The 24,977-nt window shown below is 49.8% G+C and overlaps 1 protein-coding gene across 1 annotated transcript; it reads right to left on the bottom strand.

Annotated features, from left to right (window-relative positions):
- Positions 1–8,745: 8,745 nt before the first annotated feature.
- LOC102460833 (olfactory receptor 51E2-like) lies at positions 8,746–9,684 on the bottom strand. The gene has a single exon (XM_006126566.2). The coding sequence runs from the start codon at positions 9,682–9,684 to the stop codon at positions 8,746–8,748; it is 939 nt and encodes a 312-aa protein (XP_006126628.2).
- Between the last annotated feature and the right edge of the window lie 15,293 nt (positions 9,685–24,977).

The following is a 24,977-nucleotide window of genomic DNA, read 5'->3' on the forward strand; positions in this document are numbered from 1 at the left end:
GGCCCTGGGGAGAGGCTATTTTGAAATAACAGAAGTGGAGTGTCTACACACGTCTTATTTTGAAACAGCTATTTTGGAACAGGAATTATTCTTAGTAGAATGAGGTTTACAGAAATCTGAATAAGCCGTCCATTCTTTCAAAATAACAGAATTGCTGTGTAGACGCTTGCATAGTTATTTCGGAATAACAGTCGTTATTCCAAAATAGCTTTCTGTGTAGACACCCTGAGGTGCATCTGAAACCACCACCAGGTGGATTGGAACCTGGGACCTCAGTCTTGGAGCTTTTACAGCTTGCACTATAAAGCCACTTAGCGCTCAGCTTAAGCTGTAGAGCTCACTCATTCTTGTCTTAGCCTAGCTTAGTCAAGGCATTCGTGATGGGTGACCTCAAAACAACTCTCTCTCTTGCCTAAATAAGCTTTGCTCGTGCAGTATCTGTAGGCACATGTGTGTGTAGACAGACAGTACTAACTGGACAGGGCAGCCAATAGACATGGGCACGGTTCTGTGTATGGAAGCAGTTCTGGGCTCCAGGAAGGCCTTAGGCAGAGGGGCGGATCTTAGGGCTAGCCTCCTCCAGCCAGCTCTTCAGCGCCACCTCAGGCTCTGGTAACGATTTAAAGGGCGCAGGGCTTTAGCCTGTCCCGCCCAGAAGCCTCCAGCCCTTTTAAACCACCAGCCCAGGGGCAGCTGCCCCTTTTGCTCCTCCCCCACCCTATCGGCAGGCCTGGTCCTGTACATATAAAGAGTGCCATCTAGTGGTAAATAAGAATAGAGTGTTGCTCATGAGGAGGATAAATAAAGTTGTTGTTGTTACCCAGCTGTGTCAGCCAGGGGTGGCCCTAGACTAGTTGCCAGCAACTGATGCCCTAGGCGAACCATGCAATCGGCGCCTCCCCCCAAACCCTTCAATGATATTGCGCCACCATTTGGCGCCCCATTTAACTCGGCGCCCAAGGCGACCGCCTAGTTCGCCTGTATGGACGGGCTGCCCCTGGTGTGAGCAAGTTTTCAGGGGCATAAGAGGGGACTGGCTTCTATTGACTTCAGTGGATGTTGGGGGAGTCCCTTTGATTGGCCTCTCTTCAGGGCAGCGATTGCACATTGTGACGGACCGGGCCGTGTCTGGGCACAGCTGAGGGCGTCCGCTCAGGGCGAATTGCTCGAATCCGGGGCTCCTTACAGCCTCCCGACTGGTGACCTCTCCACACAGGCCACAAACCAGTCCCACAGAGCGCTTCAGCCGCCTGCCTGAAGCCTCCCGAGCAAAAACCCTCCGACATCCCAGCAATAACTGTGCCCAAGATGGCCCCAGACCTCATACACAGGTGGGGGGTCCTAGCACCCAATCCCACCTACCCCGAACAAGTTCTGTCCGGTTCCAGGAAACCAGCCACAGATCCCTGGTCAATTTATCCTTTGGACCTTACCCACAAATCACGCTGGGCCAATCCTTTAGCATCTAACAACTAAAGGTTTATTAACACAAGAAGGGTATGTCTACACTACAAAGTTAGTTCAAACTAACGGACGTTAGTTCGAACTAACTTTAATAGGCGCTATACTAGCGCTCCACTAGTTCGAATTTGAATCGAACTAGCGGAGCGCTTAGTTCGAACTAGGTAAACCTCATTTTACGAGGATTAAGCCTAGTTCGAACTAGTGGGAGGCTAGCCCTCCCCAGGTTTCCCTGGTGGCCACTCTGGCCAACACCAGGGAAACTCTATGCCCCCCTCCCGGCCCCGGACCCCTTAAAGGGGCACGGGCTGGCTACGGTGCCCGTGCCAGGTGCAAGCCTGCCAGCACCCAGCCAGCAGACCCTGCACCTGGCACGGCTCGAGCCACCCACCTGATGTCCCCCAGCCCACCCCCTCTTCCCGGGACCAGGCTGGCGGCTCCCGGGAGCTTGCCCTGGACCGCAAGAGGCGGGCATCTTCCTGGGCTAGTGCGGACATCGTGGACCTTGTCCACGATCTCCTCACTAGGCACAGGAAAGTGGCCGTCTAGGGCAGGAGAGCTGCCAGCCTGGCCACCCAGGACCAGGTGTGCATGAAAATCAAGGGGGTCCACTGAGACCCCCGACCCTGAGCCCTGAGCTTACAATGGCCGTCCTGGGTCAGACCAAAGGTCCATCTAGCCCAGTAGCCTGTCTGCCGACAGCGGCCAACCCTAAGGACTCTGGAGGGGATGGACCGAAGACAGTGACCAAGCCATTTGTCTCGTGCCATCCCTCTCCAGCCTTCCACAAACTTTGGGCAGGGACACCACTCCTACCCCCGGGCTAAGACTACTCCATGGACCCAACCTCCATGACTTGATCTCACTTCCCTTTAAACTCTGTTCTAGTTGTAGCCTTCACAGCCTCCTGCAGCAAGGAGTTCCGCAGGTTAACTATTTGCTTTGTGAAGAAGAACAACTTTCTCTTACTAGTTTGAAGCCTGCTACCCATTCCTTTCCTTTGGTGTCCTCTAGTCCTTCTTTATGGGAACTCAGGAAGAACTTTTCTGAATGCACCCTCTCCACCCAACCCCTGCTTTTAGAGACCTCTATCCTGTCCCCCCTCCGTCTTCTCTTTTCTAAGCTGAACAGTCCCAGTCTCTGTAGCCTTTCTTCATCTGGGACCTGTTCCCAACCCCTGATCATGTTAGTTGCCCTCCCCTCTCCCAGCCTTTCTCTTCCCCTCTCCCACCTCCTTTTCCCAGTCTCCCCCAGTTTTGTTCAAGAAAGACAGAGTCAGTGTTGGAAGAAACGTTATCTTTATTTTGTACATCAATAAGAAGGGGGGCTAGGGAAGGGTAAGTGGAAGGAGGTGAGGGAGGAATGGGGTACGAGCCCCCGATGGGGAGGACTGGGCTGGCTCTGTGGGCTTCTGGGGGTGGAAGCTCTCCTGCAGCCCCCCAATTGCCCCCTCTCCCCAGATGGCAGCCTGCGGCAAGTGCAGCCGGGCTGATGGCCGAGTAGCGTGATGTGCCCAGTGTGGGTACTCCAGGCACTCCAAGCCAGGACTGCTTTGCAAGCGGGGCACCCCTGAGAACTGTCTGTCCGGGGTGGGGGTCGGGACCCTTTAAGCGCAGCCCTCGGCTAGCCTGAGACAGCATCTCCATGCTCTAAGTCCTCCTCTTATGCCCTGCCGGCACTGCTTCCGGCCATCCTTAAGCCCTGTTCAGAGTCCACTCAATGTGGACTTGCTAGTTCGAATTAGCAAAACGCTAATTCGAACTAGTTTTTAGTTCTAGACGCGTTAGTTCGAATTAGCTTAGTTCGAATTAACTAATTCGAACTAAGTTAGTTCGAACTAGCGCTGTAGTGTAGACGTACCCGAAAGAAAAGCATGAGAGTAAGGTTATTAAAGTACAGTACGTTACATGCACCGAATCTCCCAGTCCTCGATGCAGGCTCTAGCAGAGATGTTGCAGCTGCTGGTTTAAAAGTTCTTATTGCACATCCTAAGATCAGGATGGGTCCACAGGTCTTTCGGGCCCTTCAATCCCTGCAATGCTGCCTCTGGGATGAAGTGCTGAGCTGAAGACAAAATGGCATCGACCACATGGCCTCTTTATACCCCCTTCCTGGCCTCTTCTGGTCTCAGCCGGTCACCTGGTCCTCAGCCTTTCTCTGCTGGCAGCTCTTAGGTCTCTGCCCTCATGGTTTAGGTGTGTCCTTGGCCCATCAAGTGCCATTGTTCCACAGGGCTTCGCTACTCAGCCTGTCCATAGCAATGCTTAACCACATTCGGAGAAATATTCAGCTTCCACACAGATTACAGATTCCTATCTACACACACAGACATTATACACTCACATAAATAGCGTACACAGGGTCAGCAAACAACAAGCTCCCATTCAATACCCCACATGGCCCCCTGCTATATCATTGTTGGGGCCAGCACCCCCACCTATGGGTGCAGCCATAATCTGGCTGCTTCCCTCAAATTCCAGTAACGTGACACACATGAACTTATATGCACATATTCCATTGCGCCAGAGGAGCCGAGCTGTTGACTGTGGTCCTCATCCTAGACCAAGGGTCAATCTCTGGAGTACAGATTCGTAGATTCCAAGATGAAAAGGGACCACAGTGACATTCTAGCACATGCCAGACAGCTGTCTCCAAATAAGTCCTAGTGGAAAAACATCCAATCTCATTTAAAAATGGTCAGTGATGGAGAATCTCTCTCTCCCTTCATGAATTGTTCCAAGGGTGAATTACTTTTACTGTCAACGCTGTATGCCTTATGTATATATCTGCATTTGTTTAGCTTCCATTTCCAGCCTTGGATAATGTTAGACCTCTCTCTGCTAGATGGAACCACCCATTATTAAATATTTGTTCCCTGTGCAGACCCTTCCAGGCTATGATCAAGTTACCCTTTAACCTTCTTTCTGTTAAGCTAACTTGATTGGGTTCTTTGAGTCTATCACTCTAAGGCAGGTTTTCTAACCTGTTAATCATGCTCATGACACTTCTCTGAGCCCTCTCCAATTTATTCACATCTTTCTAGGACTGTGGGTACCAGAGCTAAACACAGAATTCCAGCAGAAGTTGCACCTGAGTCAAACTCAAAGGTGAAAGACCCTCTCTACTCCTACTTGAGAGGCTCCTGTTTATGCATCCCTGGGCCGACCATTCAAAGCCTTGAAGATAAAGATCATGATCTTGAACTTGATGCGATTTTCTGAGGAAAGGCAGTGAAGTGAGGGGGTGACAACTCCTCTGCCTTGTGCATGTGTTCACTACTTCCTACTTATCTGTAGACAGAGTCTGATTTTCTTGAAGGAGTTCGTTCTTTGAAACTATTTGCCGTCGACCCCCTAACAATGACTTTTGGGCTATAGCTTGTGCATGAGCAGTTTGTTCTAGCGTGTTGGAGATGAGGAACCTGAGCTGTTTTGATAGGCTACCTGGGTCACATGACATGTGTCTGGTCTTTGAAGGTGTGTCTAGACTACAGGGTTTTGTCGACAAAAGTGGACTTTTGTCGACAAAACTATACCTGTGTCTACACTGCCGCCGAGTTCTGTCAACATAACCTTGACAGAACTCGGCAGTTTTGTCAACGGCGGTAAATCTCATTCTACGAGGAATAACACCTTTTGTTGACAGAGTTCTGTTGACAGAAGGTGTTATTGCATTTACACTGTCCTTTGTATCTACGCTTTCATGTCGAAAAAGCAACTTACTTTGTCGACAGAACTGGATGTAGTCTAGACTCTCTTTGTCGACAGAAGCTTTGTTGACAGTATCTTTTGACAAAGCCTCTGTCGACAAAATCCTGTAGTCTAGACGTACCCTGACTGGAGAAACACAACTGTCCTTTGTGTGATTTTATACACCTATCCAGTGGCTTCCCATGAATATTCAGCCACATTTGCTTCTCAGGATATAGCTAGACTGTGAGACTCTATTGGAAAAAGATACGGAAAATGTGCTTCACATGTTGTATATCTTTTTCTAATTCTTTTGTCAGAAGAGGCTTTTCCAATATTTGGTCTATTTAGACTAGGCCAAATTTTGGAAAAACCTCCTCTTTTGAAAGCCCCCTTCTTCCTCGTAGAATGAGGAATACAGGGGCTTCCGAAAGAGAGCTTTTGCTCTCCCAGAAAAAAAAAAAAAGGAAGAGCAAACATGTCCCCTGGATGCTGCAGAGTTTTTCTGGGGATACCAGAAATCCCCCGCAGTCTAGCCATACCCAAAGTCACTGTTTCTGCACATGTTCCTGCCAAAAAACTTGTTTGTGTGAGCAGGATTGGAAAGAATGCTTCCCTTACAGCTGGAAAGGGGGTATGGGGGAAGGAAGAGATCCTGGGTTTGTCTATGTAAATAGAGTCTGCTCCTACTTTGCTTAGATTTGCTAGATACTCAGCTGAGGGAGTGGTGTTTTGCTTATTGTAATCAGTTTAATTTGTGACCCAGCACCATCACCAGCACCATCCCTGCACTTACTACTGCTTGTATTAAGTGTGGGGGTAGTGAACTATGGTTACCAATGTTTGCAATTGTTATGAGAATACAGAAAAGCAAGACTGTGCTAAATCTGGCCCAAAGGAAGGGGCTCACAGTTAGCAGAAAGAATCTTGCTAAGCAGGAACTCGACTCTCAGAGCTGCCTGAGAGTAAGGAAGATACGGACAGGCATTCTGGTTAGGAGATGATATTCCCTGCATGGATTGGTTTGACCCCCTTCTGTGTTCCAAGTATACACCTAAATGGGCTTCATTAGGAACCTCTTTCTTATGTGACTTGTGGGAGAGCTGTGTTTCTTCCACCCTGTTTGCTAAGAGTTAAAAGCCCTGGGTGCTGAAATCACTTGAGACGGATATCACAGTTGAGTGGCAGATGGCAGCAGGGGGTGACTGACAGCCAGTGGGTGGTAATAGAGTGAGTGGTCCTGGCGGCAGAGACCAGCAAGCAGGCGAATGGCGAGTGACCCGCAGAATGTGTAAGATGTCTCCTTACGAACACCCACCCCCAGGATGAGAGAGGAACTCTGCAGATGCCTCTCTGTAAAAGGGTTTTCCAAGGAGGAGAGAGAATAATGCTTCTCCTTGGCCTCTGAGTACAGGACAAGAAGCAATGGGCTTAAACTGCAGCAAGGGAGGTTTAGGTTGGACATTAGGAAAAACTTCCTCACTGTCAAGGTGGTGAAACACTGGAATAAATTGCCTAGGGGGGATGTGGAATCTCCATCACTGGAGATATTTAAGAGCAGGTTGGACAGACACCTGTCAGGGATGGTCTACAGCAGGGCTACTCAACTTTGGAAGCTCTGGGGGCCACAGTGATACTCACAGCACATACCGAGGGCTGCAACTTAAGTGTGGTTGCGTATACATGCAAATACCTTTTTTCACACTGACGGGCATGAACACAGAGCACTTCCCACAATACCCCGGTGCCCCCAGCATCTCCTCCCTGAGGACTAGAAATGCCGACACCCTGTACCCATCTGTTCCAGCCAGCCCGTCCGCTTGCGTCTTTCAATGCTCACCCTGCCTGGGAGATGCCTCGCCGTTGTGGAGCATTTTTCCCAGTGGAGTCCATGTTCAAAGGATCCCACTTGCGGGCTGCGTGTTGAGTAACCCTGGTCTAGATGGTGTTTGGTCCTGCCGTGAGGGCAGGGTACTGGACTCGATGACCCCGCGAGGTCCCTTCCAGTCCTAGTGTTCTGTGATTCTATCAACTCCAGGTCTGCCCTGACCAAGGGCAGTGACCGAGAAGGGTTGGGCATGGCCAGGGGACATTTACATTGCTGGACTTAAGAACCTGAGAGGAACAGCACATTGCCCCAACATACTCGGGGTGGGACTTTGGCTCCTGGTTTCTGTGTGTGAGCCCTGTTTGTGGTGCTTGTCCTAAATGAATTTCCTGCTTGTATTAAAAGTTTCTTTTCTACTTTCAGACTCCACACTTGCGAGCAGGGAAGCATTGCCTCTCAAGGGCACCCTAGGGCAATGTGTGAGTTTCCCAGGTTACTGGGTGAGGGCTCAAGCTGGTTCTGTGCTGGATGAATAGAGAGAAACCCCTAGAGATTGAACCTGGTGTTGGCTGCTGCTTGGCTCTGCCTGGCAGAAGGTTTACATTTGCTAAAATAATATTGGAAAGTGAAAGCCGAAGAGTCATGAACATGGAGAATTCATTTTCAAATCCACGTGAATATCAGCAGATAACTTTTTCAGGGTTCATCTCGCTCAGCTACTGGATCTCAGGGCATGGAAAGTCCATGAGCCATCCAGAAGGTCCCATAAAGCGGAGCTTCTCACACTTTTTTTGGCCCACGGCCCGCTTTGCTCAACGCAAACCTTTCCATGGACCACTAGCCAACCACTCAGGATGACAAAATGGGTGTAGGAGGAGGTGAGGGGGCGAGGTCTGGGGGTGAGGTGAGGTGCAGGAGAGGCGTGGAGATGGAGGTGGGGTCTGGCTGGGAGGGAAGGTGCAGGTGGGGGTCTGGCTGGGAGGGGTGTGTGTGAGGATGGTAGTGGGGTCTGGGCATGAGGGGGATGGGGTGCCCTTACCTGGCTCCACACCCCTTGCTGCTCCCAGGTGCCACCCCACACTGCTCCCATTGGCCACGATTCCAGCCAATGAGAGCAGTAGGGAAAACCTCTGGATGAGCAGTTTCCTGTGCTGCTGTCCCCTCCCCCCTCTGCCCACACAGCAGGAAGCTGGTGGTGTCACTTCAACCTCACGGAGGAGAGAGACGGGGCTGGAGTAGGGGCATGGGGCCAAGCTCCAAGCCCAAGGCCCACCTGCAAGACAGTCATGGCCCACCTGTGGTCCGCGAACCACACTTTGCGATCCACCGCCATACAATGACCTCTCTACCCCGGTTTCCGCATTGGTTCCCATCACCCTAGTGTTGGCTCTTGTTCCAGAATGTGGGTGTGTGTGCTCAGGTTAGGGTCCTTCTTTGTTATTTGTGCTGTAGCAGTGCCCGGGAGCCCCACAATGGCCTAGCACCCTGTTGTGTTAGGTGCTGTACAAACACAGAACAAAAGGACAGTCCCTAATCCGCAGGCCTCACCATCGAAGCATCCGACAGAGGAGACAGGTAGATGCTGAAGAGAAGAGGATGCAAATTACTGAGTTGCTCCTTCAGTGTCTGTCTTAAATGATCAATTCATAGATCCCAAGGCCAGAAGAACCATGTCGTCTGACCTCCCGCCCAGCACAGGCCCTGCCCCCAGATTATTCCCAGAGCAGACCTTCTAGAATGAAACCCCCAGTCTTGATATTAAAATGGTCAGCGATGGACAATCCACCTCAGGATCCGTCTGCGTATCTGTTTGGTCCTCACTCCATAGACAATGGGATTCAGTAGGGGTGGCACCAAGAGATAGATGTCCCCCATGATAGCGTGAACCACCCGAGGGAGGTCTTTCCCAAACCTGTGCACCACGGACAGCCCAATGAGTGGCACGTAGAAAGCCAGAACCACACAGAGATGGGCCACGCAGGTGCTGAAAGCCTTGGCCCGCTCCCGCCTGGAGGACAGACGCAAGACAGCCTTGATGATCAGGAAGTAGGAGAAGGCAATGAGCAGCGAGTCGAGCCCCATCACCACGACAATCGCAGTCAAGCCGTAGATGACGTTGACCGTGGTGCTGACGCAGGCTAGGTTCATGACGTCCTGGTGCACACAGTAAGCGTGCGAGAGGACGTTGGAGCCGCAGAACATTAGGCGAAGGATGAGCAAGGGCAACGGGAGGAAGAACAGTACCCCCCTGACCACGGCGGCCAGGCATATCTTGGCCGTCACCGGATTGGTGAGGACGGCAGCATGCCTCAGAGGGTGGCAGATGGCCATGTACCGATCCAAGGCCATGGCCAGCAGGACAGTGGACTCGGCCGCAGACAGGGAGTGGATGAAAAACATCTGGAGCAGGCAGGTGCCAAAGCTGATTTCCCTTGAGTCCAACCAAAGGAGCAGGAGCAGCCGGGGCATGGTTGAGGTGGACAACAGCAGGTCGATGGCAGCCAGCATGCAGAGGAAGAAATACATGGGGGCATGGAGGCTCGGCTCTGTCCTTACAATGAAGACCACCGCGCTGTTGCCGACAACACCCAGGAGGTACGCAGCGCACAGAGGGAATGCCAACCAGAAACGGGCAGCTTCCGGCCCCAGTGTGCTGGCCAGGATGAAAGTGGAAGGGCGGAAGCTGGTGTGGTTGGGAGAGGACATGGTGCGCAGGCGGAAACTCAGGGATGCTATTCCATATCTTTTCCTCCTCCTGCAAGGAACAGAGACACAGCTTTGTAGCCACACCTGGGCCGGCCTACTGCATCTGAAAGGATTACAGCAAGTAGGTTCCACTAACAATCAATTAGCCGGCCAGTGCTGGTCAGCACGGCTCCTTTCCTGGAGCAGAACACCACAAAGTCCTCCCTGCCAGGACCCACCATAAGCCGTCTTTCCCTCCTCTGGCCTCTGGCAGGCTAGGGGTAGCCCAGAAATTGTCTGGATCGGGCCCACCTGCTCAGACACTGCTCAAAGGGACCGGCTCCCCTGTGACAGAGAGAGGCCTGAATCCTGAGTCCTTGGCTCCCTGACTAAAAAGGGGCAGGGGCGTTGTAGTCCCACCTAATGTCACAGACACCCCAAAGGAGGCTGGGATAGGTGTGTGCCTTGACCTTCTTCCGGCCCAATGGAGAGGGCTGTGGAGGGGGGGGGAGGGGAAGGCAGGGTGGCGGGGACCAACCACATGCAGTGCCCATTGCAGAATGTGTCAATGGCTTCGCTGGCTCTGCTGCCCGGGAGTGTGGGGCGGCATTCCCTTGGCCTTGGTCCTGCTCCTCCAGTCGCTGCTGCTCATGCTGAGACTCCACAGTGCTAGTGTGTAATCTGCAGCCCCTACTCCAAGCACCTGAAGACCATTAGGAACGTGGCTCGGCTGCAGGATGTTGCTTTTACTTCCTAGACCGGGATGACAAAATGGGAATTTCCGGCAATATTTTTATGACCCTGAATGGTGCCTCAGTTTACCCTATATGTTTCATTATTTCCCTCTGGGAGAAAAAGGGATTACATTTAGGGTGTGTCTAGACTACAGGGTTTTGTCGACAAAACTATACCTACATCTACACTGCCGCTGAGTTCTGTTGACATAACGTCGACAGAACTCAGCAGTTTTGTCGACAGCAGTAAACCTCATTCTACGAGGAATAACGCCTTTTGTCGACAGAGTTCTGTCGACAGAAGGCGTTATTGCATCTACACTGTCCTTTGCGTCTACACTGTCATGTCAACAAGGTGGCTTGCTTTGTTGACAGAACTGGATGTAGTCTAGACGCTCTTTGTCGACAGAAGCTTTGTTGACAGTATCTGTCGACAAAACTTCTATCGACAAAAGCCTGTAGTCTAGATGTACCCTTAATCTCAGGGCAGAGTAGGGGTATGTCTACACTACCCCGCTAGTTCGAACTAGCGGGGTAATGTAGGCATACCGCACTTGCAAATGAAGCCCGGGATTTGAATTTCCCGGGCTTCATTTGCAAGTGCAGTATGCCTACATTACCCTCCTAGTTCGAACTAGGAGGGTAGTGTAGACATACCCTAGGAGACATAGGAGAGAACGTCAACCGCTTGTGTGAGCTGAGATGGGTCCCTGTAGAAGATGCGAGGGAGATTCCCACACCTGTGCTGCTTTGTTTAGTTGACAAATTTGGGGAGTCATCCCCCAGTAGGGTGTCAGTAGGGGAGGTTTTGGAACAAACATAAATTAACAGGAATAAGTCACCAGGACAAGATGAAATTCACCCAAGAGTTCTGAAGGAACTCAAATACCAAATTGCAGTACCACTAACTGTGGGATGTAACCCAACACTTAAATCAGCCTCTGTACCGGATGCTTGCAAGATAGTTAATGTAACATGGATTTTTGAAAAGGCAATAGAGGTGACCCTGGCACTTACCGGCCAATAAGCCTAACTCCAGTACCAGGCAAATTGGTTGAAACTCTAGTAAAGAACAGAATTATCAAACGTGTAGATGACCAAAGGTGACACGGAGTCCTGTAGCACCTTATAGGCTAACAGGTGTATTGGAGCATAAGATTTCGTGGGCAAAGACCCACTTCATCAGATGCACTGCTTTTGCAGATCCAGACTAACACGGCTACCCCTCTGATACGTGTAGATTACCATGATTTGTTGAGGAAGAGTCAACCGGGTTTTTGTAAAGGGAATTCCTACCTCAACAGTCTATTAGAAGTCTTAGAGGGAATCAGCAAACATGCAGAAGGCTGATCCGGAGGATATAGGGTACTTGGACTGTCAGAACGTCTTTGAAAAGGTCTCACGAAAGGCGTGTAAGCAAAGTAAGTTGTCACGGGGTAAGAATCATAGAATCACAGAATACTAGAACTGGAAGGGACCTTGAGAGGTCATCGAGTCCAGTCCCCTGCCCTCATGGCAGGACCAAATACTGTCTAGACCATCCCTGATAGACATTTATCTAACCTGCTCTTAAATATCTCCAGAGATGGAGATTCCACAACCTCCCTGGGCAATTTATTCCAGTGTCTGACTACCCTGACATTTAGGAACTTTTTCCTAATGTCCAACCTAAACCTCCCTTGCTGCAGTTTAAGCCCATTGCTTCTTGTTCCATCCTTAGAGGCCAAGATGAACAAGTTTTCTCCCTCCTCCTTATGACACCCTTTTAGATATCTGAAAACGGCTATCATGTCCCCCCTCAATATTCTCTTTTCTAAACTAAACAAACCCAATTTTTTCAGCCTTCCTTCATAGGTCATGTTCTATAGACCTTTAATCATTCTTGTTGCTCTTCTCTGGACCCTCTCCAATTTCTCTTCATCCTTCTTGAAATCATAGAATCATAGAATAATAGGACTGGAAGGGACCTCAAGAGGTCATCGAGTCCAGCCCCCCGCCCTCAAGGCAGGACCAAGCTCCGTCTACACCATCCCTGACAGATGTCTATCTAACCTGTTCTTAAATATCTCCAGAGAGGGAGATTCCACCACCTCCCTTGGCAATTTATTCCAATATTTGACCACCCTGACAGTTAGGAATTTTTTCCTAATGTCCAATCTAAACCTCCCCTGCTGCACTTTAAGCCCATTACTCCTTGTCCTGTCCTCAGAAACCAAGAGGAACAAATTTTCTCCTTCCTCCTTGTGACACCCTTTTAGATATTTGAAAACCGCTATCATGTCCCCCCTTAATCTTCTTTTTTCCAAACTAAACAAGCCCAGTTCATGAAGCCTGGCTTCATAGGTCATGTTCTCTAGACCTTTAATCATTCTTGTCGCTCTTCTCTGTACCCTTTCCAATTTCCCCACATCTTTCTTGAAATGTGGCGCCCAGAACTGGACACAGTACTCCAGCTGAGGCCTAACTAGTGCAGAGTAGAGCGGCAGAATGACTTCACGAGTTTTGCTTACAACACACCTGTTGATACAAGCTAGAATCATATTTGCTTTTTTGGCAACAGCATCACACTGTTGACTCATATTCAACTTGTGGTCCACTATGACCCCTAGATTCCTTTCTGCCATGCTCCTTCCTAGACAGTCGCTTCCCATCTTGTATGTATGGAACTGATTGTTCCTTCCTAAGTGGAGCACTTTGCATTTCTCTTTATTAAACCTCATCCTGTTTACCTCTGACCATTTCTCTAACTTGCTAAGGTCATTTTGAATTATGTCCCTATCCTCCAAAGAAGTCGCAACCCCACCCAGTTTGGTATCATCCGCAAACTTAATAAGCGTACTTTCTATCCCAATATCTACATCATTGATGAAGATATTGAACAGTACGGGTCCCAAAACAGACCCTTGAGGAACTCCACTTGTTATCCCTTTCCAGCAGGATTTAGAACCGTTAACAACAACTCTCTGACTACGGTTATCCAGCCAATTATGCACCCACCTTATCGTGGCCCTATCTAAGTTATATTTGCCTAGTTTATCAATAAGAATATCATGCGAGACCGTATCAAATGCCTTACTAAAGTCTAGGTATATGACATCCACCGCTTCTCCCTTATCCACAAGGCTCGTTATCTTATCAAAGAAAGCTATCAGATTAGTTTGGCATGACTTGTTCTTCACAAACCCATGCTGGATATTCCCTATCACTTTATTACCTTCCAAGTGTTTGCATAGGATTTCCTTAATTACCTGCTCCATTATCTTCCCTGGGACAGACGTTAAACTGACCGGTCTATAGTTTCCTGTTAAACTGACCGGTCTATAGTTTCCTGTGTGTGTCCAGAAATGCGGTGTCCAGAACTGGACACAATATACCAACTAAGGCCTAACTAGCGCAGAGTAGAGCGGAAGAATGACTTCTCATGTCTTGCTCACAACACACCTGTTAATGCATCCCAGAATCATGTTTGCTTTTTTTGCAACGGCATCACACTGCTGACTCATATTCAGCTTGTGGTCCAGTATAACCCCTAGATCCCTTACTGCTGTACTCCTGGATTAGAGACTGGTTAAAAGATAGGAAACAAAGGCATAAATAGTCACATTTCAGAAGGGAGAGAGGTACATTGTGGTGGCCTCAGAGATTTGTATTGATGTTCAGCATATTCACCAATCAGGAAAAAGGGGCAAACAGCGATGTGGCAAAATTTGCAGATGAGACAAAATTACTCACAGTAGCTCTACCCAAAGCAGACTGAAAAGAGTTACAAAGAGTTACAGCAAAATGACAGGTGAAATTCAATGCTGATAAATACAAAACAATGCGCATTGGAAACCATAATCCTAACTATACGTACAAAATGATGGGGTCTCAGTTAATGGTTATCACTCATAAAATCATAGAGCTGGAAGAAACCTCATGGGGTCATCGAGTCCAGCCCCCAAGTCCAGTATTCAAGAGAGAGATCTTGGAGTCACCGTGGCTACTTCTCTGAAAACATCCACTCGGTGTGCAGCGGTGGCCAAAGAAGCAAATGGAATGTTTGGAGCCATGAGGAAAGGGATCAATAATAAGACGGAAAATGACATAGTGCCACTGTGTGCCTTCCCCTTGAATAAGGCCTAACTTATCAGGAAAGAGCTCTTCGTGCCATTGTGACTAGTCCTCTGAAAACATAGGAAAGGGATAGATCAGACAGAAAAGTATCATAATGCTTCTACCTACATCCATGGTATGTCCTCACCTTGAATACCGTGTGAAATTCTGGTCACCCTAGTATAGAACAAAGGCCCAGAGAGGTGCGAGGTGGGGATAAGAACTGGCTGCAGCAAGGAGTTGAGGTTTTTCTTGAGGAATTGACCGAGGAACTCAGACAGAGAGAGAAACAGCCTGAATATGGAGTCATAGACTAGAATCATAGAATCATGGAGCTGGAAGAGACGTCAGGAGTCATAAAGTGCAATCCCCTGTCCAAAGCAGGACCAACTCCAATTCAATCATCCCAGCCAGGGGTTTGTCAAGCCGGGACTTAAAAACGTCACTACAGCTTAGCAGGGTGTTGGGTAACCAGAATAGAACTGAACTAAGCTTTAACCTCTGTGCTAGCATCAAGACTTCTTAGGTGGTGCCCGGTGGACTTATCAATCAGACTGCTTTAACAACACGGCTTGAGTGCCCCTGCGAACGCACGGGGCAGTGCATTGGCCCCGGAGGAGAGAACAAGGATCAGTCAGGAGTCTAGCTCAGTGGGACTTGTTGAACAACGCCCCTGGTGGGAAGGACCAGGGCTGGAATCTTAGAGGTTCAGTCTAAGGAAACGGTGAGGTTGTGTAGACCAGTCCTGGAGAAAGAATGAGACCCTTTAGGGGCCAGGCACACTGGAGGGGTCCCGCTGAGGGGATTGCAGAATATTACTATGCTCTTGTTAATAAACTGAGAAATGTCATAAGAGAAAAGCTTTGCTGAAATATTTGCAGGAGAGAGAGAGATTATTTTTGCTAAACTCCCTTCTGTCGCCTCGATGGGATTTTGTGTTGTTTTGTGGATTTGTGGTTTCTTGCCTGGGTTTTGAGGAGCTGCAGCGTGTTCCTCATGGCATGACCTGTGCGAGTTACAGTCCAAGCCCATCTCCCCACGGCCTGGCTCAAAAGAGGGGACAGGCCGCTGGCTGAACTGCCCCATAAGCACGGATGAGCTGGCAGAGGTCTCCTCTGGATTTGGTGGCATTCTAAGATGCAGTATCGGTCCGGGCACTTCCCTAATTCAGGGAACAGAGTAGCCGTGGCTCTAAGAAGTTGATCCAAGGCGCCATGAAATCCATGGAAGTCCTTCCTTTGTCTTCTGAGGGCTCCGGTTCAGTTCCAGGAGCACTGCGAACGCCAGAGAGGCTATAGATCACTGCCAAGCTCCATTGCCCACAGTCCTGGAGACTCACACGCTGATTCCTTTTTCTCTCTCAGATGCTTTTTAAAAACAACGCGTGGTCCTGTGGCACCTTAGAGACGAACAAAATATATAGATAGTATCTTGAGCTTTCGTGGGCAAACTGCACTTCCTCAGATGATGAGCTGCAGACGAATAGCAGAAACCCAGTGTTTTACAATAGAAAAAAACAAAAAAATTAAAAAGTACCTGTTGATTGTCGGACTGATGCTAAAGAAGCTAATTAAGTGAGTTGGAAGTGTCCCATTCTTACAGCCCACTTAATTAGCCTCATGAGCACTGGCCCTACAATTGACAGGTCCTTTTTTTTTCTGTTATAAAACACTTGGTTTCTGCTATTCCTCTGAAACTCATCATCTGAGGAAGTGGGTTTTGCCCACAAAAGCTCATGATACTATCTATATATTTTGTTTGTCTCTAAGGTGCCCCAGGACCACACGTTGTTTTTAAAGTTACGGACTCACACGGCTCCCCCTCTGAGATAGATTTTTTAAACACTCTGAAGCTCTGAGCCTGCCACTTCTCTGGATTAGCCTTTCACTCATCACAATATAGCACCTGGGGCCCACTGTCTATTCAGGCTCCTTTTGCTGACCTTTTACAGAGGGCTCAAGAAGGATGTTTTGGAAAGCGGTGAGCCAGTCATTAGAGTGTCTGAGAGGTCAGTTGGTTACTTATAAATATGGCTCGTAGGCTTTTATGATACCTTCTGCCGACGTGCTTGTAATGGCCTGTAACACTTGCATGTAAGGTGGTGATAACAACTTTGAATGATTTAGTTACCCCTTTTACACAACCTTAAAAGAGAGTTGGTTAAAACATAAGAACATAAGAATGGCCGTACTAGGTCAGAACAAAAGTCCATTTAGACCAGTAGCCTGTTTGCTGACACTGGCCAGCGCCAGGTGCTCCAGAGGGGGTGGACCAAAGACAATGATCAAGCAATTTGTCTCCTGCCATCCATCACCAGCCTCTGACAAACAGAGGCCAAGGACACCATTTCTATCCCCTGGCTAATAGCCTTTTATGGACCTAACCGCCATGAATTTATCTAGCTTCTCTTAAACTGTGCTATAGTTCTAGCCTTCACAGCCTCCTCTGGCAAGGAGTTCCACAGGTTGACTACGCGCTGTGTGAAGAAGAACTTTCTTTTATTAGTTTTAAACGTGCTACCCATTACTTTCAAAATCCTCCCACTGCTGAATGTTTCAATGACCCTCCCTTGCCTGGATGGGTAGCTAAAAGGAACGAGCCATTTAATTTACCAATAGCAATTAATGGAATTAGTTTCCCCTTCTAATCATTTTAAAACATAAATAAAGCTCATGATCCCATCCACATGTTTCATTCATCTATAAAGCCCTACCAGACCATTTGTTGTTTTTTCTGTAGCAGATTAACTCGGCTACCCCCTGCAGTCCCATCCCATTGTGAGACTTATTAGGGACAAGCACCCTGCCCATTTCAAACACTACGAGACAAGGTGACCAGCAGAGAAACAGACAAAATCACCTTTTCCTAGTTGGGGTTCATGTCCAGTTCTTTGGACCAGTTCTAGGCAGGGCAAGATCTGCAGCTGTGACTAGTCATTTTGGATCCCCCGAATTGAGACAGGTTAAAAAAGCTTAATTTTCGGAGAGTGTTTTAAAAATCAGGTCCTGCGAAAGAACAGCAGTAATAGCGACTCCAAACGGGTGCCTGACTTTCAAAGCAATCAGGGCCGATAAAGTCATGTTTCTAACTTGACTCGTCCAACCGGCCACTGCAAGAGTCCCCAGCACCAAGGGGAAGACACATGCAAGCGCCACCAAGCCGGGGTTTTGCGGAGTGAAGTTTGATCCATGCAGCTAGCTGCTCACAGCTTGCAGCGGTGCTGAATTCTCCTGCAGCGTCCCTGCCTGTCTCATTATAGAACCAGGCTCACTCCGAGCCTCTGACTCACCAGAATGAAACAAGCCAGGAGGGTTTCTTCCATGCAAGAGAAGCCGCCCACAGCTCCTGCCTGCAGCACCTACGACTTGTCAGGGAGGGTGGTGTATTTTATGCCCTCTGGAAAGCCCACGGGGGCCACAGCATTAGCACCAAGGCCTCTCGGGTGGTTTCTAAACAGAAAAATCTACTCGAGGCCAATGCTGGCCAGCCACTTTAACCCTTCTTTGTCCTGACTTCTGGGGCTGCTCTTTCGCGCGTAGAAATGGGCACAGCGCCCCCCCCCCCCGGCTATGTCCTGGCCCATTTGTGACAGGGCTGCAGATACGCCTGCTCCGTCCAGCAGGGGAAGAGTTAATTCCCTGCTCACCCTCCCTGCCTTCCTCCCAACCTGGCGCAGCTGGTGGAAGGCTGCCAGACCCCCCAGGGGCCAAGAGATGAGAACATAAGAACATAAGAACGGCCGTATTGGGTCAAACCAAAGGTCCATCTAGACCAGTAGCCTGTCTGCCGACAGTGGCCAGCACCAGGTGCCCCAGAGGGGGTGGACCGAAGACAATGATCAAGCGATTTGCCTCATGCCATCCGTCTCCAGCCTCTGACAAACAGAGGCCAGGGACACCATTTCTACCCCCTGTCTAAAAGTCTTTTATGGACCTAACCTCCATGAATTTCTCTAGCTTCTCTTTAAACTCTTTTATAGTCCTAGCCTTCACAGCTTCCTCCGGCAAGGAGTTCCACAGGTTGACTATGCTCTGCGTGAAGAAGAACTTTCTTTTATTCATTTTACCTGCTACCCATTGTTTTAAACCCATGCTACCCATGAGGGGCGATTAGCTTTGATAAAGCTGCCTGTTGGTGAGAGGGCGGTGGAGCGACTTGCTAGCAGGGTTGGCATCTGAGGAACCTGAGACCTCTCCGCATAAGTCATGTGCTCCAGCCCCCTCATCATTTTGGTTGCCCTCCGCTGGACTTTCTCCAATGCGTCCACATCCTTTCTGTAGCGGAGAGCCCAGAACTGGAGGCAGTACCCCAGCTGTGGCCTCACCAGTGCCAAATGAAGGGAAATAATCCCCTTGCCCCAGCATGGCCTTTCTCTGTGGCCTTGGGTACGTCTGGGCTGCAGTCCAAGGTGTGATGGCAGCTGGGTAGATGGAGGATTTCTCTGTCCTTCCAGCCACACTTACACCAGGGCTTAGGCTGAGTGAATGACAGCGCTCAGGGGTGAAGATTTTCCATCCCCGAGAGCCTCAGCAAGGCTGATCTGGGTACCAAGGGCAGCCTGGGCCTGACTCTGTTTAGACTTGATGGCGTTTGGCAGGAGTCAGCCCGGGCGGAGGGAGGAGGTGGACATGCCAGTGGCCCCTTTCCCAGAGCAGCGTCCTGCAGAGAGCCTGAGAAGCAGAAGATCGCGTGGCAATGAGCGGTGGGTGCCGAGCACCTTCCTGCCGCATGACGTAGGCGTGGGAACGAGGGGTTGTGAAGGACCGAGCCGTGTCTGGGCACAGCTGAGGGCGTCCGCTCAGGGTGAATTGCTCAAATCCGGGGCTCCTTACAGCCCCCAGACTGGTGACCTCTCCAAACAGGCCACAAACCAGTCCCACAGAGTGCTTCAGCAGCCTGCCTGATGCCTCCTGAGCAAAACCCCTCCGACACCCCAGCAACATCCGTGCCCCACATGGCCCCGGGCCTCATACACCGGTGGGGGGGAGGGTCCTAGCACCCAATCCCACCTACTCCAAACAAGTCCTGTCCGGTTCCAAGAAACCAGCCACAGATCCCTGGTCAATTTACCCTCTGGACCTTACCCACAAATCACGCTGGGCCAATCCTTTAGAATCTATATCTAAAGGTTTATTATCACAAGCAAGAAAAGCATGAGAGTAAGGTTGCTAAAGAATAGTACGTTACATGCACTGAATCTCCCAGTCCACGATGCAGGCTCTAGCAGAGATGTCACAACTGCTGGTTTAAAAGTTCTTGTTGTACATCCTAGCATCAGGATGGGTTCACAGGTCTTCCGGGCTCCTCGATCCCTGCAATGCTGCCTCTGGGATGAAGTGCTGAGCTGAGAACAAAATGGCATCGACCACATGGCCTCTTTATACTCCTTCCTGGCCTCTTCTAGTATGTAGCAGGTCACCTGGTCAGAGGCCAATCTCTGTGTTCCCTGCTGGCTGCTCTCAGGTGACAGCCCTCATTCTTTAGGTGTGTCCTTGGCCCATTGAGAGCCATTGTCCCACAGGGCCTCGGTAATTAGCATGTCCACAGGCCCGGCCCTGCCCAATGCTTAACCACATGCAGGGAAATCTTCAGTGTCCATACAAGTACATGCCAACAACTGCACACACAGACATTATACAAACACATGAACAGCGTACATAGGATTATCAGATAATAAGCTTCTATTCAATACCTCAAATGGCCCCCTTCTATACCATTTTTGGGGCCAACATCCCCACCTATGGGTGCATCAGTGATCTGGCTGCTCCCCTCAAGATCCAGTAATGTCACAGGGGTGCCATGTTTCCCATGGGCGGGGAAAGTCCCAGCTGTCCCCAGAGCTGCGCCTGGGACTTTGATCTTGGCCCTATGCCTGGGGCTCTTCTCCCACCAGCTCTGCACATGGCTTCCAGCTGCAGGACCCATGCCTAGGCTGTGCTGCCAGCCCCACAAGAGGGGGCCCGGCTGCAAAACTTACACCGGGGCTCTGCTGTCAGTCCCATACGAGGGGTCCCAGCTGCAGGACCCATGCCAAGGTTCTGCTGCCAGCTCCACATAAGGGGTCCTGGCTACAGTGCACAGTCAATCTGTGGAACTCCTTGCCAGAGGATGTTGTGAAGACCAGGGACTTTAATGGGGTTCAAAAAAGAGTTAGATAGAGTCATGGAGGTTAGGTCCATCAATGGCTGTGTATGGTCAGAGGCTGAGAACGGGCAACAGGGGATAGATCACCTGAAGATTACCTGTTCTATTCCTTCCCTCTGGGGCACCTGGCATGGGCCACTGTCGGCAGACAGGATAGTGGGCTAGATGGACCTTTGGTCTGACCTAGTACGACAATTCTTATGTTCTCATGTTAAACCTGCCTTCCACTCATGTCTGTTTGGGTGTCCTGGAGTTTCTAGTTAATTCCCAGATAAATAAGATTGGCATCGTGAGACTTCATTCCAGGTTCAGAGACCCTTTTACATGTGAATCCCCATCTTACTCTGTGAGTACACCCATTGACCTCAGTGGGATCATTCGTGGAGGAAGGTGCCGCTCAGTTTTCTCTTCCACCTTCTCAGGTTCATGGAGGATTTCTCCCCGCCGTCCATTCCTGGCTTGAATCCAGCCAGGGTGCGGAATGGAGCCTGATCTAAAAGCCACCAGACCCTGAGTTGGTCTGATCCCCCCATTTGGAGCTGCCAGAGCCCAGTATTGGCCAGGAGATGGCCCATGAGAAGCAAAGCTGCTTGGGACTCAGTTTTGGCTTCTTCCTGTTCCCATGGAAGGCCGTGGCAACTTTCCCACCGACTTCCATGCAACGGGATCAAGCGCTTCGTTTTCCGTTACGTCCTGTTTACTGGGTAGGGTGGCGAAGGTCGTTCTTCGCACTGCCAGGAAAGCAGAGTCTGTGACGGTCTCTCGGTGGATCAGCGATGCTGGGATTCACAGCTTCTGGGAATATTTATCCTGCATTCTGACGCAGCCCAGCTGGAGTCCCTTAGCCCATTTGGGGAGCTTACTCTTAAAACAAAGCCTGCTCTAGGAAACCAGCCCTCCCCGAAGGGGGAAAGCAGACCCTCAGAGACGCTGGGCTCCTACCATTGGTTTAGAACCCAGGCATTTGTGGTCCTGTTTGGAGCTCCCTGGTCCAGCACCCTCGGGACCTGAGCGGTCCCAAACCACGGAATTTGCTTGGTCAGGGGAGGTCAATGCTTTCTGTTAGCCACCGGACCACCCTGCCGGGTCCCCTTCCTGGCTGTCGGCTCCGCTTCTGGCCACCCGCCCCAGCCACTGGCGTCCACTCCTGCCTCCCTGCTGCTGGCCTGGCTGTGCTCCCAGTTGCCAGCTCCCTCGCTGCTGGCCTCCCTGTGATTCTGGCCCCAGCAGCGCTCTTGGCTACTGGTCCCCATGCTGCTGGCCAGCCCCCCTGCACTCCTGGCCTGGCCGGCCGCTGGCCCCCCTGCAGCTGGACTCCTGGCTGGTCCTCGCTCCCAGTCACTGGGGCTTTTTAGTCTGGCACCATCTGGTGGTCCTGCTGGCTCACGAGTGTCACCAGAGCAGAGAGTCCTGCATCACAGAGGTTCAACCTGGTTCCTTCCAGAGTTACCTTCCTTTGCATGGGCCAATCCTGAGTTTCATCTGCCCTTGGGCTGCCTTTCCATCACCCTTGCTTGGGTTTTTCTGGAGCTCCTCATGCTTCCCTCAACACGACTAATTTCATCATGTGCCACCTGCCAAGTTTAGCTCCTCAGTAGGGATGGAATCGTGCAGTCGATGAACCGATTAACCGATAAGCGAAAGCATATTGGTTAATGCTATAGACTACACGCATTTCCCTCCCGCCCGACAGTAAATTTTGTACTGGACTGGCCAGCAGCCCAGCTCAGTCCTGACTTGCGCTGGGTCTGGGAACTACCTCCGCTGCAGCTCTGCATTTAAAACATATTAAGAGCCAGGAGGGCAGGCAGCCAGGCTCAGTTCCGGCTTGCACCGGGTCTGGAGCACAGACTGTCCCCTGGACAGGGGCTGCTGCCACTCCACTCTGGTGCCTCTGATACAGGCATCCTGTCCGTTTTTAAACTGGCTCCTCTTGTGGACCAGCTGCTGCTTGGCACCCTGCGTTGCTGCCTCTGATACAGAGGAAGCAGCGTGCAGTGCCGGGGGGCTCCACAGAGTGGGGTCAGAGCACACTGGCTGCCGGCCCCACTCCTGAGGACTACGGAATAGTCAAGTAACCAATAAGAATTCATGAGGTTAATTCAATTAACTGGTCTTTAACATCCCTACTCTTCAATTTCCCCCTTGGTCAGATCATCAATAAATACATTGAACCTCAGCCCAGATACAGAATTTACAGATCCCTCAGCCGGAAGAGAGCATGGGGACCCATGTAACACACATACCAAAGACCTGCCCCACAATGAATCTTAAGAAGCCACCCATCTTCGTTAAAAAATTGGCAGTGATGGAGAAAGCACCATGACCCATAGTAAATTGTTTCAGGCCAGCTCTACATTAGTGGAGAAAATTGATGCAAGATACAACTCCAGCTACCTGAGTTGCGGAGCTGGAGTCGACATACTTTGTATCAATTTTCTGGGGCGGCCCCATGGTGGGAGGTTGACGGGAGAGTTCTGGGATTAACGGGGTGCCCTTCAATTCAGTTTTAGTGGGTCCACACCAGACTCACTAAATAGAATGCTGGAAGATCGACCTCTTGAGCATTAATCTTCCCGGGAGTGTAGATGTGCCCTCAGTGGTTAATTATCCTGACTCTTAAAAATATACCCCTTGTTTCCAGTCTGAATACTAATACTTGCTCTGACCAGCGTAATCCCAGCTCTTACGAACCTACCAAAAAACGACACCATTATCTCTCAGAACCACTTTAAATAGGTGAATCCCCTTTCTTGTAAAATACATATAGATTATGTTCAACCCAGAACAGCTGACAGAGCAATATGCAAAACAAGCCAGTGAGGTACATGGAAGGTGACAGTAGAAGCCAAAACACCACCGTAGATAGTGTGCATGGTGCTATACAGACACAATTAAAGAACCTGGCCCGAACTTCCTGAAAATGCCTAGCGACTTTTGGGTGCTTGCCTTGAGACACCTTCAAAGGGTCTGATTTTCAGAAAGTGCTTAGTGCTCCTCCTCTGAAAACCAGTCCCTTTTGAGTGCCACCAACTGAGGAATCAGCGCACCCAGAACCACTAGGCATAGCCCCTGCCCTGAGGTGTTTCTGTTAAATATGACAAGGCACGAAGAAAGAGGGAGGTCATGAGCCGGCAAACCTCTCCATGGGGCGGTTCACCCAGCTGTATCAGCTTACCAGTTTTTTTTCAGGGTATGCATTTTGGTGGCTCCCCATTCCATCACCTAATGTGCCTTTTAAAAAGAATTGCCCGAGGAGGTTGGGAAGGCTAGAACTATAACAGGGTTTAAAAAAAAACTAGATAAATCCATGGAGGTTAAGTCCATCAATAGCTATTAGCCAGGCTGGGTTGGAATGGTGTCCCCAGCCTCTGTTTATCAGAGAGTAGAGATGGATGGCGGGAGAGAGATCGCTTGATCATTACCTGTTTGAGTCACTCCCTCTGGGACATCTGGTATTGTCCACTGTCGGCAGACAGGGTACTGGGTTGGATGGACTTTGGGTCTGACCCAGTACGGCCGTTCTTATGTTCTTAGATTCTTAATTAATTTGGGCCCCAACCTTGCAATCGCATGCGCCTAGGTGGAACCCACCATTCTTACAGACTCCGGTGCTCAGGACCTTGTTGGAGAAGAAACAGGCGACCCAGGAGTGGATGGAGTAACCGGAACTGCTTTATTGCCCACTCACGTTTACCTTGAACATTCAACACAATGGCCAAGTGACATCAAATTGGCACCAATTACACCCTTTTCTCTATTTTAGTGTGTTAATTCACATAAGAACATAAGAACATAAGAACGGCCGTACTGGGTCAGACCAAAGGTCCTTCTAGCCCAGTATCCTGTCTACTGACAGTGGCCAGCACCAGGTGCCCCAGAGAGGGTGCACTGAAGACAATGATCAAGCGATTTGTCTCCTGCCATCTCTCTCCAGCCTCTGAAAAACAGAGGCCAAGGACACCATTTTATCCCCTGGCTAATAGCCTTTTATGGACCTAACCTCCATGAAATTATCTAGCTTCTCTTTAAACTCTATTATAGTCCTAGCCTTCACAGCCTCCTCTGGCAAGGAGTTCCACAGGTTGACTACACGCTGTGTGAAGAAGAACTTTCTTTTATTCGTTTTAAACCTGCTACCTATTAATTTCATTTGGTGAAATTCATGTCTATCACTATTTTCCCTAAAACCTTATTTGGTAAATTAACTCCCATGCAATGAATATTAATAAGCAGGTGATGAATATTATTATACCCGCCCCTCATTACTATTTACATTTCTAATTAAATCAACACTTTTTTATGCTACAAACTTTCCACATCACAAGGTTACAGAGATTA

This window comes from Pelodiscus sinensis, chromosome 1, assembly GCF_049634645.1.
Source record: "Pelodiscus sinensis isolate JC-2024 chromosome 1, ASM4963464v1, whole genome shotgun sequence".
NCBI classification, from domain to species: Eukaryota; Metazoa; Chordata; order Testudines; family Trionychidae; genus Pelodiscus; species Pelodiscus sinensis.

Bases quoted from the DNA above. Each gene is read 5' to 3' on its own strand.
- LOC102460833 (XM_006126566.2), bottom strand. From the start codon at position 9,684: ATGTCCTCTCCCAACCACACCAGCTTCCGCCCTTCCACTTTCATCCTG.